Here is a 16,006-nt window from a genome sequence, read left to right as displayed (position 1 = left end):
CTGTAGTAGAGGTGGCTGATACCAGAGAGCAGTAGTATTATAGCGTGCAGTCCTGTACCTGAGCTGTAGTAGAGGTGGCTGATATCGGAGAGCAGTAGTATTATAGCGTGCAGTCCTGTACCTGAGCTGTGGTAGAGGTGGCTGATATCAGAGAGCAGTAGTATTATAGCGTGCAGTCCTATGTCCTGAGCTGTGGTAGAGGTGGCTGATATCGGAGAGCAGTAGTATTATAGCGTGCAGTCCTGTACCTGAGCTGTGGTAGAGGTGGCTGATACCAGAGAGCAGTAGTATTATAGCGTGCAGTCCTATGTCCTCAGCTGTAGTAGAGGTGGCTGATATCAGAGAGCAGTAGTATTATAGCGTGCAGTCCTGTACCTGAGCTGTGGTAGAGGTCGCTGATATCAGAGAGCAGTAGTATTATAGCGTGCAGTCCTATACCTGAGCTGTGGTAGAGGTGGCTGATACCAGAGAGCAGTAGTATTAGGCTCAGTTCACACCTGAGCGTTTTACAGCGCGTTCCTACGCGCTGTAAAACGCTCAACAAGGAGAAACCAATGCTTCCCTATGGGAATGGTTCTCACCTGGGCGTTTTACAGCGCGTACGATCGCGCTGTAAAACGCCCGACGCTCAAACAAGTACATGAGCGTTTTTTCGGGCGTTTGTCGCGCGTTCCCGTACATAGACTTTCGGGAACGCGCGACAATGTGTGTTTGCTTGTCTCTGTATGCGCGATTGTAAACGCCCGTACAATCGCGCATACAGAGCGCTCCTTTCAGAACGCTCCGGTGTGAACCCAGCCTTATAGCGTGCAGTCCTATACCTGAGCTGTGGTAGAGGTGGCTGATATCAGAGAGCAGTAGTATTATAGCGTGCAGTCCTATCTCCTGAGCTGTAGTAGAGGTGGCTGATACCAGAGAGCAGTAGTATTATAGCGTGCAGTCCTGTACCTGAGCTGTAGTAGAGGTGGCTGATATCAGAGAGCAATAGTATTATAGCGTGCAGTCCTATACCTGAGCTGTGGTAGAGGTGGCTGATACCAGAGAGCAGTAGTATTATAGCGTGCAGTCCTGTACCTGAGCTGTAGTAGAGGTGGCTGATATCGGAGAGCAGTAGTATTATAGCGTGCAGTCCTGTGGCTGATACCAGAGAGCAGTAGTATTATAGCGTGCAGTCCTGTGGCTGATATCAGAGAGCAGTAGTATTCTAGCGTGCAGTCCTATACCTGAGCTGTAGTAGAGGTGGCTGATATCAGAGAGCAGTAGTATTATAGCGTGCAGTCCTTTACCTGAGCTGTAGTAGATGTGGCTGATATCAGAGAGCAGTAGTATTATAGCGTGCAGTCCTATCTCCTGAGCTGTAGTAGAGGTGGCTGATATCAGAGAGCAGTAGTATTATAGCGTGCAGTCCTGTCTCCTGATCTGTGGTAGAGGTGGCTGATATCGGAGAGCAGTAGTATTATAGCGTGCAGTCCTGTCTCCTGATCTGTGGTAGAGGTGGCTGATATCGGAGAGCAGTAGTATTATAGCGTGCAGTCCTATCTCCTGATCTGTGGTAGAGGTGGCTGATATCAGAGAGCAGTAGTATTATAGCGTGCAGTCCTATCTCCTGAGCTGTAGTAGAGGCGGCTGATATCAGAGAGCAGTAGTATTTTAATTGCAGACATGCAGTATCTTAATACAGTTATCTATGACTACAACTCCCAGCATTCCCTGAGAGTCACGGGTGAAAGGCTCCATATTGAATATCGCAGGGGGCGTGGCTGGCGAATGTTATCTGATTCCATTATTTCTGTCTTTTCCAACAGCTGGAAACGTTTCTACAGCCGCCTCGAGGCTCAGTGCTCCCGGTCAGTCTGTCCAGGTAACGTCCTGCTGCCGCCTCCGCTGGCTGTGTGTCACATGGTCCACAACCTCCTTGGCTGCTTCTAGGCTCCTCCCCCTCCTTACCAAGGCTCCTCCCCTGAGGATCTTCTCCTCTGGTTGGAGGTTCCTCTGCTCGTAGTTTATATCGTTCTTTGCTGTATGCGCCGAGCCTGTGCTTATGCAAAGCAGCCAATCTGAACAAGTAGAGCTGCAGTGTAAAGCATGGAGAAGGGGCAGAGCAGCCGTCTAAGACATGAGGTGAATATCAGATTACAATAGACAATGTAGTTGAAGCCCCTGCTCGCTCATAATTGTCTTAATGGAGCAAAACTGCAGTGTAAATCATGGAGGTGGATCTAATTGTGATGCTTGCGGTGATGTCGTGTGGATGAATGGCGCAGTAATCTCACTGGAGATATGACGCTTGATTATCTTCAGATCCCTGTGACTCTCAGCCGTGCAAGAACGGAGGCACCTGCATCCCCGACGACACGGACAAGTATCACTGCTTGTGTCCTGCTGGATTCGCGGGTGACTCTGAGTGCGGTACGTTGTCATAGTCTGTCCCACATCCCTTTCTGATAGACTCTGTGTTTAAATATCTTAGATTCAACATCACTGTTTGCTGTCACTGAATGAAACTATTCATTATTATTAGGCCTCTTGCGCGCGGTTGTTGTCCGGCCTTTCCATGCGATGGGCACTGCAATTTGCGGTCCCCAATGCATGGGCATCATCTGTGCGGCTGCCGCGACGGATCCAGACCGTAGTGCTTCCGTGGGGTTCCGGTGAGCACACGGACCGCAGCCGGCAACGGCCGTGTGCATGAGGCCTTACCTGGAGTCTGAAAACACATCCTGATCTAGTCCTGATTGCACAGCGGAGGGTTGGTTACAGTGTATCAGTGTGAGTACGAACGATATCACAGAGGAGGCTGATACGTTGTAACAAACCCTGAGCAGCGCTCAGATCCTTGACCAGGGCAGGTTACTAACAGGACTTGACATCTGTATTTGTCGTGCATTTACATTTCCAAGTTCTGCTGGTTTTCTGAGCAGGTGTCAGTCTATACTGTAGTTCTGCCATTCCGTTCTTGCAGCAGATGCAGTGAATTTGTCCTGTTGTGTTACTCTCCTTTCAGCTCCTAACTTGAGCCTTGAGTGCTACGTAGACCTGCTCTTCCTGGTGGACAGCTCGTCGTCCCTGGAGAGCTTCCTGCAGCACCGATCCTTCGTGAAGCGCTTCCTGCAGGCCGCCCTGTCGGACGACTCCCCGGTCAATGTCGGCGTGGCCCAGTACAGCGATGAGGTGCAGATGGTGGTGAAGATCAATGAGTACGAGAACGTGGCGGAGCTGCTCAGATACGTGGAGGGCATGAGGTTTATGGGCGGTGGCATCTACACGGGTAAAGCCCTGCGGCATGTCACTCAGCACGGGTTCAAGAGCACCCCGACCTTCTCTGACATCCGCGACGACCTCCCGCGGGTTGTGGTCTTATTGGCCGGATCCACGTCTAAGGACTCTGTGAAGGAACCCGCCCAGTATGCCCGCGACCATGAGGTGTTTATTATCGGAGTAGCAAGCGACGCCACCAAAGAGGAGATGACGGAGATTGTGGGGAACCCCCAAGATGTGATCGGATACTCCAACCCCCAACATCTATTCAACCAGCTGCCCCAGCTCCAGAAGAAAATCTGCAGCGTCGACATCCAGGGTAAGATGAAGTATTCCAGCAAGGCGGGGAGAGAACTGATGTATGTACTCCAGAGCTGCATTCACCATTCTGCTGTTACATCCTGTCCTATTATCCAGTCAGATCCAGAGCTGCGTTCACTACTCTTGTCACTTCGAATGCTCCGCTCACAATTGACATCAGTTTGTCTCTGACCACATTATCTGTGACCACACAATTGTCATCTTCCCACGACGCACCGCTGTCTGGTGAGAGGAAACCAGCAGAAATGTGAATGCAGCTTTAGAAGTGTCTGCAGTGTAAGACCTCTGCATCAGAATAAGAGTCGTAAAGAACATTTAGAATGGAGAAAAAGTATTCAAAGTGGAGTTTCCCTTTAAGTAGGTGGTTGTCACATTTATTTTCTGGTGTCCTCCAGGTTGTCAGGCCCAGCCCCTGGATCTCGTCTTCGTCTTGGACGCCTCCTCCAGTGTCGGACAGGAGAACTTTCTCCGGGTGCTGAACTTCATGACCATGGTGGCCCTTCAGTTTGACGTTAACCGCGATGTCACCCAGGTGGGGCTGGTCACGTACGGCGCTCAGCCGCTGACGGTATTTGGGCTGGACGTCCATGAGACGAGTTCTAGCCTCCTCCACGCCATTAACCGGGCGCAGTACCAGGGAGGACCGCCGAACACACGAGGCGCCCTCCTCCATGTCTACAGTGAGGTGATGACCGTTCAGAAAGGGGCACGTCCTGGGGTGAAGAAGGCGGTGGTGCTGGTCACTGACGGGCGCGGCTCCGAGGACGCTGCCGTCTCCGCCCAGAGGCTGCGCGATAATGGGATCTCCATCTTCACTGTCGGAGTTGGGAAAATCCATAGGAACTTGCTGCTGCGCATTGCGGGATCCGACCGGTACCTCACCCACGTCCCATCCCATGACGCCCTCAGTCAGTACGAAGACGCCATCATCCAGAGGGTGTGTGAAGGTGAGAACGCAGCGCTACCCTCAGTGATAGTGGGGGGCCACCATCCGCCGGCCCCTGGAGATTGGATATTACAGGGGCTCTCCGCTCAGGGGCTTTCATTTCTCTCTAAGTTCCTGATGTGCAGATTGTGTCTCATGTATATGGTCCGACCTCGGCTGCCACATAACCCCCCCCCTCCCCTTAATGTAATCATCCCCCAGTGTTTCCCGGGGCCCCATCCTTCTCATGACCCGGAGCTGCCCCTCCCCCGCTGTAATAACTCAGAAGATGGAGGTCACTGGCCCCGGGCCCTGACCCACAGGATTATACTGTGCAGATGACTACTCTCCCCATCATGAAATAATGCAACTGAACCTCTGTATCTAAGCCTTTGATGTGTGTCTAATCCTGTTGGGTGATACTGTCAGATGAACTGCTGTTTCTAATCCTCTCCTGTGTGATACTGTCTGCTGAGCTGTGTATCTAATCCTCTCCTGTGTGATACAGTCTGCTGAGCCGTGTATCTAATCCTATCCTGTGTGATACTGTCTGCTGAGCTGTGTATCTAATCCTATCCTGTGTGATACTGTCTGCTGAGCCGTGTATCTAATCCTATCCTGTGTGATACTGTCTGCTGAGCTGTGTATCTAATCCTATCCTGTGTGATACTGTCTGCTGAGCTGTGTATCTAATCCTATCCTGTGTGATACTGTCTGCTGAGCTGTGTATCTAATCCTATCCTGTGTGATACTGTCAGATGAACTGCTGTTTCTAATCCTCTCCTGTGTGATACTGTCTGCTGAGCTGTGTATCTAATCCTATCCCGTGTGATACTCCCTGCTGAGCTGTGTATCTAATCCTATCCTGTGTGATACTGTCTGCTGAACTGTGTATCTAATCCTATCCTGTGTGATACTGTCTGCTGAGCTGTGTATCTAATCCTATCCTGTGTGATACTGTCTGCTGTATCTAATCCTATCCCGTGTGATACTCCCTGCTGAGCTGTGTATCTAATCCTCTCCTGTGTGATACTGTCAGATGAACTGCTGTTTCTAATCCTATCCTGTGTGATACTGTCTGCTGAGCTGTGTATCTAATCCTGTCCTGTGTGATATGGTCTGCTGTATCTAATCCTGTCCTGTGTGATACTGTCTGCTGTATCTAATCCTGTCCTGTGTGATACTGTCTGCTGTATCTAATCCTGTCCTGTGATACATTGTTGCAGCCTCTCTGGGATTGTTGTTACATTTGGATCTTTCTGATTTTCAGAGGCGAAGACGAAGGTGAACCTGTGTTTGCCGAATCCCTGTGTGAACGGGGGGCTGTGCATCCTGGGAGACGGCAGCTACCGCTGTGAGTGCGATGGATGGGACGGGCCGCACTGCGAGACACGTAAGGATCGCCGCTGATTGTGCTGCGCAGGCGAATACTATCTACTGCTCCCTGCTATCAGCCGTTTGAGGCCCGGGGACCCCTAATATCTGGCATGGTACGGGGAGGGGGCAGCCTTGGGGCTTTATGTTTAGTATTACCCCCTTCACTATCCCGGGCCGCGTCTCCTGTTCACGTCTCGCAAGGAGATTTTCTGTGACGTTGTCTTCTGCAGGAATCCTTCGAGGAGACGTCCAGTGGCCACTGGGATTACAGAGCAAAAACCCGAGGCAGCAGCACTCATCCGCATCGCAGCGACGGCTCAGGCGCCATAACCTCAGCGCATAGCCAGGAACCTACCGTTACTGACACCCTGCAGAGAGGAGGCGGCTTTACTCCATCAGCAGCTGACAAGCACTGACCTCACCGAACCACAGCCAGTGTAATGCCGCTGAGTGGTCACTAGAGGGCAACCAATCAGAACCTGATGATGCGTCGTAACCGCGGCGGCATTCCTCCAATCTGGCTCCGGACTGCTGTAAATATTATAAAACAGTGAGCGCTGGTTCTGAGGTGGAAAGTGCAGCCATATTGGTCATTTGCTGTGACAACCAATATGGTCGCACTTCCTGCCAGGGCTGCGGCCGAGGCTGTGACTGCTGATTTATCCACTGTATAGATTCATATCTGAAGCTTGGTGGTCATAGTGCAAGACCAGGGACGCCTTTACTGATCTCGCATCCGGAGCTGAATTCAGAATTCTGCCCAGAAATACCATGTGCTCCGCTGTCCAGCATTGTGGAGATGGAGTTACTCTTTACCCACAATGCACCACAGGAAAGCAATCCCCACAGAACCAATACACCAGCAGGGGCCAGTGCAGAGAGTGAGGCCCTGGAGCCTGAGCGCTAACCGATAACCGCCAGGATTGTGACTGCAGCTCTGGATGTGACTGGAATATAAGACATGACAGAAAATGAGAATTGTAAATGTAGCTTTGTATGTGATTAGAGAATAAGACAAGATGTAAAAGTAAAATTGTGACTGCAGCTTTGTATGTGAACAGAGAACTACATATGTTAAAGTAGAATTATTACTGCAGCTCTGAATGTGAGTGGAGTACTAGGCGTGATGCAGATCTGGCTGTAAATGGAAGAAAAGTAATGGTGTAAAAGAATTGTGAGTGCGTCTCTGGATGTGACTGGAGTAAAAGACAGGGTGTAACATGAGAAGCGTTAACGCAGCTCTGGATGTGATTAGAGTATTAGATATGTTCTAATATGACAATAGTGAATGCAGGTCTGGATGTGACTAGAGTATAAGTCAAGATAAAATATGTGAATAGGTAATGCAGCTCTGGATGTGACTGGAGAATAAGACAAGATGTTTCTTGGGATCAGATCAAGTAAAGTAGGAAATGTATTTGTCTCCTCAGCGTTAGGACTTGTTCACAGGAACGTATGAGTTCCGTTTCCGTATTGCAGACCGCATATGCGGATACACTTCACACCGTTCCGTGTCACGGATGCGGACCTATTTGCTTCAATGGGTCCGCAAATCCAGAGATGCTGAGCGGAAGCACGGAACGCTACGGAGTGTTTCCATGGGGTTCCGTTCCGTACTTTCATTCCGCAAAAAGATAGAACTTGCTCTATCTTTTTGCGGAACGGAAGGATGCGGACCTATTCAAGTTGAATGGGCCTGGATCCGTCCCGGAGCCTGCGCGAACGTTCCCTGTGCATTGGGGACCGCAAATTGCGGTGCCCAATGCACGGAACGGAAAACATACGTTCGTGTGAACAAGCCCTTATATGGAGGACAAAACCCCTCACCGGATCAGGCGGAGCACATAACGCAGCGAGACGTCTGATGGCGGTAGAAGTTGCTGTTTTTTTAAATATTAAAAACTAAAATTCTCTTCATCATCAACATCAGTTACCAGAAGATGGAGCGTCTGACCGATGTATCATCACCCTCATCCTCCTCCTGGCAGTGCGGACGGTTCCGTCCTCTGTGTATTTATTAATATGGATTTGAACGTTTTTTCTATCAGAACACAAAGTAAATGTGAAAAATGTCGTGAAAACGGCGCAGATTTTATCTATCTTCCGCCATATTTGCAGAAATGGTGGCGTTCTGTATGCTGACGTAGAGGCCGCTCTGACTGTGACCTGCCTCCAGCTTCTTATTTATGTGATGAAAATACATTTTATTAACATTTCTTTGTGTTTCTTTTTGTATCAATTATGAATCATTACGTTTTCTCCATTCACATCCAGAGCTGCTGTCAGAACTGTGCAATAGTTATCTCAGCTCCCACAATGCTCTACAGTAAGAAGGAATGTGGATGCAGCTCCGGCTGTGACTGGAGTGTGTCTGAGCACAGGTCATGAGACCGGTAGTAGAATCCTCTATAAATGACGATCCGATCACATTTCAGGTTTATGTTTCATTATAAAATACTTTCCATCTTTAAGCCCCAAGAACGGCGATTCATGACACTGCCCCGCGCTCGCCGCCGCCGCCCTTATGGCAGCAGGAGACTCCACCCCTTAATGTCTGACGCGTTTCATGTGATTGTCGTCTTTATGCCGTTTTCTTCTGTAACATCCCCGTTATGTGACGAGTACATTTCCTGATGTGGGGCGCCGCTGCTCACCTCCACCCCAGCGCCCTAGAGTTCTCTTTCTACATCCCTCGTTATTGAAGCCGCAGTTCTCAGTTTGTTACAGACAGCAAGGAGTTAATTACTAAAACTGATAATATATTAATTGAGGCCCGGTCCTGCACGCGGTGCGGCTCCAGAGTGAGGGCGACTTCCGATATGGCCCAGTCAGACGGGCAGAGGCATCGCTTCTACTGCCACCTGGTCACCCAGGGTATTGTCATGTGCAACATAAGAAGTGGTGGCCCCCATAGATTTAAGTTATAGGAGTCAGGCTTCGGGCCCTCTGTCCTGCGGGGGATAAAGTCCTGACATCTGATAAATAAAATGTCGTCTCTCAGTCCCGTAAGACGTCCGGCGGCCGCTCTAGCTCGCGCCTTTTTTTTCCCACTCCTGAAACAAAAAAACAGAAATAGAAAAAGTTATTATTTCTCTTTAATCGATCTGATTCTGGGAAAGCTGGGTGAAAACCAACATGGCCTCTCACTCATGTCATCCATCTTTCCTAGGCTGCTGAAAGGCACGTCCCTCCCCACCTTCCTGCACTGAGGTGAACTTACAATGCAGCTGTGACTAAGGCTCTCAGCCATATATATATAGCTTAGGGAATTGCACTGTTGGCAGTTTCCTTACAGGTGGAAATCAGACAGACAATTGCTTATTGCCCTTACAGAAGGCACTAATTACATGTGCTGTGGCCCCTGTGTGTGTGATCATCTGCTCTCATCAGACAATTGCACAAGTAACAGTTCCCTAATATTCCTGTCAGCAGAATCATTCCAATAGGAATGCTTTATGGTAGTCTGGATTCTGCGGAGGTTAGAACTGGATTTGTCTGCTGCTTCTCTGCTCATAAGGCCTCATGCACATGACCGTTGTTTGCATCCGTGGCCGTTGTGCCGTTTTCAGTTTTTTTTTCGCGGACCCATTGACTTTTAATGGGTCCGTAGAAAAATCGGAAAATGCACCGTTTTGCAGCCGAGACCGTGATCCGTGTATCCTGTCCGTCATTAAAATATGACCTGTCCTATTTTTTTGACGAACAACGGTTCAGGGACACATTCAAGTCAATGGGTCCGTGAAAGAACACGGATGCACACAAGATTGGCATCCGTGTCCGTGATCCGTGGCCGTAGGTTACTTTCATACAGACGGATCCGTCTGCATAAAAGCTTTTTCAGAGCCGAGTTTTCACTTTGTGAAAACTCAGATCCGACAGTATATTCTAACACAGAGGCGTTCCCATGGTGATGGGGACGCTTCAGGTTAGAATATACTAAAAAAACTGTGTACATGACTGCCCCCTGCTGCCTGGCAGGTGCTGCCAGGCAGCAGGGGGCAGCCCCCCCTGTAGTTAACACATTGGTGGCCAGTGGGCCCCCCTCCCTCCCCTGTAGTTAACTCTTTGTTGTCCAGTGCGGCCGCCCCCCCCCCCCTCCCTCCCCTGTAGTTAACTCGTTGGTGGCCAGTGGGCCCTCCCTCCCCCTTCTAATTAAAATCTCCCCCCCCTATCATTGGTGGCAGCGGAGAGTACTGATCGGAGTCCCAGTTTAATCGCTGGGGCTCCGATCGGTAACCATGGCAACCAGGACGCTACTGCAGTCCCGGATGCCATGGTTACTTAGCAATTTGTAGAAGCATTATACTTACCTGCTGTGATGTCTGTGTCCGGCCGGGAGCTCCTCCTACTGGTAAGTGACAGATCATTAAGCAATGCGCCGCACGGACCTGTCACTTACCAGTAGGAGGAGCTCCTGGCCGGACACAGACATCACAGCAGGTAAGTATAATGCTTCTACAAATTGCTAAGTAACCATGGCATCCGAGACTGCAGTAGCGTCCTGGTTGCCATGGTTACCTATCGGAGCCCCAGCGATTAAACTGGGACTCCGATCGGAACTCTCCGCTGCCACCAATGATAGGAGGGGAGATTTTAATTAGGAGGGGGAGGGAGGGGGGAGGGCCCACTGGCCACCAACGAGTTAACTACAGGGGAGGGAGGGGGGCGCCGGTCGCACTGGACAACAAAGAGTTAACGGGAGGTGGGGGGGCTAACTGGCCACCAATGAGTTAACTACAGGGAGGGAAGGGGGGCCGGCCGCACTGGACAACAAAGAGTTAACTACAGGGGGGGAGGGGGGGGCCGGCTGCACTGGCCACCAATGAGTTAAAAACGGGGGGGGGGGGGTCTGCCCCCTGCTGCCTGGCAGCACCTGCCAGGCAGCAGGGGGCAGTCATGTACACAGTTCTTTTAGTATATTCTAACCTGAAGCGTCCCCATCACCATGGGAACGCCTCTGTGTTAGAATATACTGTCGGATTTGAGTTTCACGATCTAACTCATATCCGATGGTATATTCTAACATAGAGGCGTTCCCATGGTGATGGGGACGCTTCAAGTTAAAATATACCATCGGATTGGAGAAAACTCTGATCCGATGGTATATTAACTCCTGACTTTACATTGAAAGTCAATGGGGGACGGATCCGTTTGCAATTGCACCATATTGTGTCAACGTCAAACGGATCCGTCCCCATTGACTTGCATTGTAATTCAGGACGGATCCGTTTGTCTCCGCACGGCCAGGCGGACACCAAAACGACTTTTCATGTCCGTGGATCCTCCAAAAATCAAGGAAGACCCACGGACGAAAAAACGGTCACGGACCTACGGACCCGCTTGTGCGGACCGTAAAAAAAAAACGGTCGTGTGCATGAGGCCTAAAAGGAACACAAGCAGAAGCATGTTCAGGAATTGCCAGACCTGCAATTGTCTAATCACATGTATAACGGCAGATACTTGTCCTTTGGTTCACCTTAGCTTTCTGCAGGACAGTGCCTTTCCCGGTGGTCATGATGGACAGCGGGCGGCTCTTCAGTGAGAAGGCGGCGTTCACGGGTGATGAGTCCAGGATGTGGGCCGTGCTGTTGCCCCTAACCTGAGAACGGGAAAAGGGCGATGTCACAAATAGAGCTTAACCACTGTGTAATGAAAAGTTATGCCATTTTCAAGATAGCTGCTTGCTTTAAGTAAATGGAAATATTTGCATCCAGAGACTGAAAGGCAAGCAGAGCTCTTAACAATTGTAAGGAATTGAAGCGCAACATATATGACGAAGAAGCAGAACTTTACATTATGCAAAAAATTCTGGGGGTCATTTATTAAGACCGGCGTTTTAGATACCGGTGGATCTGCCGAAGTTATGTAGAGGCCCCGCCCACACCACACCCACTTTTTTTAGATCTGACAAGAGCGAGGAAAAGTCGCATATAGGCGTATTTCTGAATAGTAAATGACCCCCTCTGTTTCTGGGGAAGCTGGGTGCTGATGCCACATTGAGCACCAGCACAATTCATTGGTGGAGGTCGCTGCTACACTACATACATGTAACGGGTGGGCTCTATATACATCTGCCGCAGGGGGTAGGCGGGCTCTATATACATCCGCCGCAGGGGGTAGGTGGGCTCTATATACATACACCGCAGGGGCTGTCCGGGTGGACAGGCTCTATAAACATAGGCCGCAGGGGCTGTCTGGGTGGACGGGCTCTATATACATAGGCCGCAGGAACTGTCCGGGTGGGCGGGCTCTATATACATAGGCCGCAGGAACTGTCCGGGTGGACCGGCTCTATATACATACGCTGCAGGCCGGGTGGGCGGGCTCTATATACATAGGCCGCAGGGGCTGTCGGGGTGGACAGGCTCTATATACATAGGCCGCAGGAGCTGTCCGGGTGGACCGGCTCTATCTACATACGCCGCAGGGGGTAGGCGGGCTCTATATACAAACACCGCAGGGGCTGCCCGGGTGGGCGTGCTCTATATACATACGCCGCGGGGGCTGTCCGGGTGGACGGGCTCTATATACATACGCCGCAGGGGCTGACCGGGTGGGCGGGCTCTATATACATACGACACAGGGCCTGCCGGGTGGGCGGGCTCTATATACATACACCACAGGGGGTGTGCAGACTCTATATACATACACCACAGGGGGTGTGCAGACTCTATATACATACACCGCAGGGGCTGTCCGGGTGGGCGGGCTCTATATACATACGCCGCAGGGGCTGACCGGGTGGGCGGGCTCTATATACATACGCCACAGGGGCTGACCGGGTGGGCGGGCTCTATATACATACGCCGCAGGGGCTGACCGGGTGGGCAGGCTCTATATACATACGCCGCAGGGGGTAGGCGGGCTCTATATACAAACACCGCAGGGTCTGTCCGGGTGGGCGGGCTCTATATACATACGCCGCAGGGGGTAGGCGGGCTCTATATACAAACACCGCAGGGTCTGTCCGGGTGGGCGGGCTCTATATACATACGCCGCACTGATTTTGTAAGTTTGTCCAATGACAAAGAAATGAAAAGTCTCAGAACAGTATCATTTCAATGGTAGGTTTATTGTAACAGTGGCAGATAGCACATCAAAAGGAAAATCGAAAAAATAACTTTAAATAAAAGATAGCAACTGATTTGCATTTCATTGAGTGAAATAAGTATTTGAACCCCTACCAACCATTAAGAGTTCTGGCTCCCACAGAGTGGTTAGACACTTCTACTCAATTAGTCACCCTCATTAAGGACACCTGTCTTAACTAGTCACCTGTATAAAAGACACCTGTCCACAGAATCAATCAATCAAGCAGACTCCAAACTCTCCAACATGGGAAAGACCAAAGAGCTGTCCAAGGATGTCAGAGACAAAATTGTAGACCTGCACAAGGCTGGAATGGGCTACAAAACCATTAGCAAGAAGCTGGGAGAGAAGGTGACAACTGTTGGTGCGATTGTTCGAAAATGGAAGGAGCACAAAATGACCATCAATCGACCTCGCTCTGGGGCTCCACGCAAGATCTCACCTCGTGGGGTGTCAATGGTTCTGAGAAAGGTGAAAAAGCATCCTAGAACTACACGGGAGGAGTTAGTTAATGACCTCAAATTAGCAGGGACCACAGTCACCAAGAAAACCATTGGAAACACATTACACCGCAATGGATTAAAATCCTGCAGGGCTCGCAAGGTCCCCCTGCTCAGGAAGGCACATGTGCAGGCCCGTCTGAAGTTTGCCAATGAACACCTGAATGATTCAGAGAGTGACTGGGAGAAGGTGCTGTGGTCTGATGAGACCAAAATAGAGCTCTTTGGCATTAACTCAACTCGCTGTGTTTGGAGGAAGAAAAATGCTGCCTATGACCCCCAAAACACCGTCCCCACCGTCAAGCATGGGGGTGGAAACATTTTGCTTTGGGGGTGTTTTTCTGCTAAGGGCACAGGACAACTTATTCGCATAAACGGGAAAATGGACGGAGCCATGTATCGTGAAATCCTGAGCGACAACCTCCTTCCCTCTGCCAGGAAACTGAAAATGGGTCGTGGATGGGTGTTCCAGCACGACAATGACCCAAAACATACAGCAAAGGCAACAAAGGAGTGGCTCAAGAAGAAGCACATTAAGGTCATGGAGTGGCCTAGTCAGTCTCCGGACCTTAATCCAATCGAAAACCTATGGAGGGAGCTCAAGCTCAGAGTTGCACAGAGACAGCCTCGAAACCTTAGGGATTTAGAGATGATCTGCAAAGAGGAGTGGACCAACATTCCTCCTAAAATGTGCGCAAACTTGGTCATCAATTACAAGAAACGTTTGACCTCTGTGCTTGCAAACAAGGGTTTTTCCACCAAGTATTAAGTCTTTTTTTGTTAGAGGGTTCAAATACTTATTTCACTCAATGAAATGCAAATCAGTTGCTATCTTTTATTTAAAGTTTTTTTTTCGATTTTCCTTTTGATGTGCTATCTGCCACTGTTACAATAAACCTACCATTGAAATGATACTGTTCTGAGACTTTTCATTTCTTTGTCATTGGACAAACTTACAAAATCAGTGAGGGGTCAAATAATTATTTCCGCCACTGTACATACGCCGCAGGGGCTGTCCGGGTGGACGGGCTCTATATACATACGCCGCAGGGGCTGTCCGGGTGGGCGGGCTCTATATACATACGCCGCAGGGGCTGTCCGGGTGGGCGGGCTCTATATACAGACGCCGCAGGGGGTAGGCGGGCTCTATATACAAACACCGCAGGGCTGTCTGGGTAGGCGGGCTCTATATACAGACGCCGCAGGGGGTAGGCGGGCTCTATATACAAACACTGCAGGGGCTGACCGGGTGGGCGTGCTCTATATACATACGCCACAGGGGCTGACCGGGTGGGCGGGCTCTATATACATACGCCGCAGGGGCTGACCGGGTGGGCTCTATATACATACGCCGCAGGGGCTGACCGGGTGGGCGGGCTCTATATATATACACCACAGGGGGTGTGCAGACTCTATATACATACACCGCAGGGGCTGTCCGGGTGGGCGGGCTCTATATACATACGCCGCAGGGGCTGACCGGGTGGGCTCTATATACATACGCCGCAGGGGCTGACCGGGTGGGCGGGCTCTATATATATACACCACAGGGGGTGTGCAGACTCTATATACATACACCGCAGGGGCTGTCCGGGTGGGCGGGCTCTATATACATACGCCGCAGGGGGTAGGCGGGCTCTATATACAAACACCGCGGGGGCTGCCCGGGTGGGCGGGCTCTATATACATACGCCGCAGGGGCTGTCCGGGTGGACGGGCTGTATATACATACGCCACAGGGGCTGTCCGGGTGGGCGGGCTCTATATACATGCGCCGCAGGGGCTGTCCGGGTGGGCGGGCTCTATATACATGCGCCGCAGGGGCTGTCCGGGTGGGCGGGCTCTATATACATACGCCGCAGGGGCTGTCCGGGTGGGCGGGCTCTATATACAGTACAGACCAAAAGTTTGGACACACCTTCTCATTCAAAGAGTTTTCTTTATTTTCATGACTATGAAGGCATCAAAACTATGAATTAACACATGTGGAATTATATACATAACAAACAAGTGTGAAACAACTGAAAATATGTCATATTCTAGGTTCTTCAAAGTAGCCACCTTTTGCTTTGATTACTGCTTTGCACACTCTTGGCATTCTCTTGATGAGCTTCAAGAGGTAGTCCCCTGAAATGGTCTTCCAACAGTCTTGAAGGAGTTCCCAGAGATGCTTAGCACTTGTTGGCCCTTTTGCCTTCACTCTGCGGTCCAGCTCACCCCAAACCATCTCGATTGGGTTCAGGTCCGGTGACTGTGGAGGCCAGGTCATCTGGCGCAGCACCCCATCACTCTCCTTCATGATCAAATAGCCCTTACTTTCAAAGTTTTCACAATTTTTCGGCTGACTGACTGACCTTCATTTCTTAAAGTAATGATGGCCACTCGTTTTTCTTTACTTAGCTGCTATTTTCTTGCCATAATACAAATTCTAACAGTCTATTCAGTAGGACTATCAGCTGTGTATCCACCTGACTTCTCCTCAACGTCACTGATGGTCCCAACCCCATTTATAAGGCAAGAAATCCCACTTATTAAA

The 16,006-nt window shown here is 50.3% G+C and overlaps 2 protein-coding genes across 2 annotated transcripts in view; one reads left to right on the top strand and one right to left on the bottom strand.

Moving 5' to 3' along the window:
* Nucleotides 1-7,418, top strand: part of VWA2 (von Willebrand factor A domain containing 2) — a 32,050-nt gene extending 24,632 nt beyond the window's left edge. Inside the window, exons 9-14 of the mRNA XM_040435197.1 lie at nucleotides 1,806-1,861; nucleotides 2,302-2,409; nucleotides 3,005-3,577; nucleotides 3,975-4,526; nucleotides 5,775-5,897; nucleotides 6,112-7,418. Coding sequence (XP_040291131.1) covers nucleotides 1,806-1,861; nucleotides 2,302-2,409; nucleotides 3,005-3,577; nucleotides 3,975-4,526; nucleotides 5,775-5,897; nucleotides 6,112-6,224 — 1,525 coding nt within the window. The 3' untranslated portion in view covers nucleotides 6,225-7,418. The remainder of the gene's footprint in view (nucleotides 1-1,805; nucleotides 1,862-2,301; nucleotides 2,410-3,004; nucleotides 3,578-3,974; nucleotides 4,527-5,774; nucleotides 5,898-6,111) is intronic.
* A 379-nt stretch (nucleotides 7,419-7,797) lies between these two features.
* Nucleotides 7,798-16,006, bottom strand: part of AFAP1L2 (actin filament associated protein 1 like 2) — a 105,860-nt gene continuing 97,651 nt past the window's right edge. The window contains exons 18-19 of the mRNA XM_040435196.1: nucleotides 11,358-11,480; nucleotides 7,798-8,934 (exon numbers count right to left, since the gene is read on the bottom strand). Of these exons, the coding sequence (XP_040291130.1) occupies nucleotides 8,908-8,934; nucleotides 11,358-11,480 (150 nt within the window). The 3' untranslated portion in view covers nucleotides 7,798-8,907. The remainder of the gene's footprint in view (nucleotides 8,935-11,357; nucleotides 11,481-16,006) is intronic.

Source organism: Bufo bufo, chromosome 6, assembly GCF_905171765.1.
Source record: "Bufo bufo chromosome 6, aBufBuf1.1, whole genome shotgun sequence".
Classification (NCBI taxonomy): domain Eukaryota; kingdom Metazoa; phylum Chordata; class Amphibia; order Anura; family Bufonidae; genus Bufo; species Bufo bufo.
The sequence above is the reverse complement of the archived record's forward strand: the minus strand, read 5'-3'. Positions and strand labels throughout refer to the sequence as shown.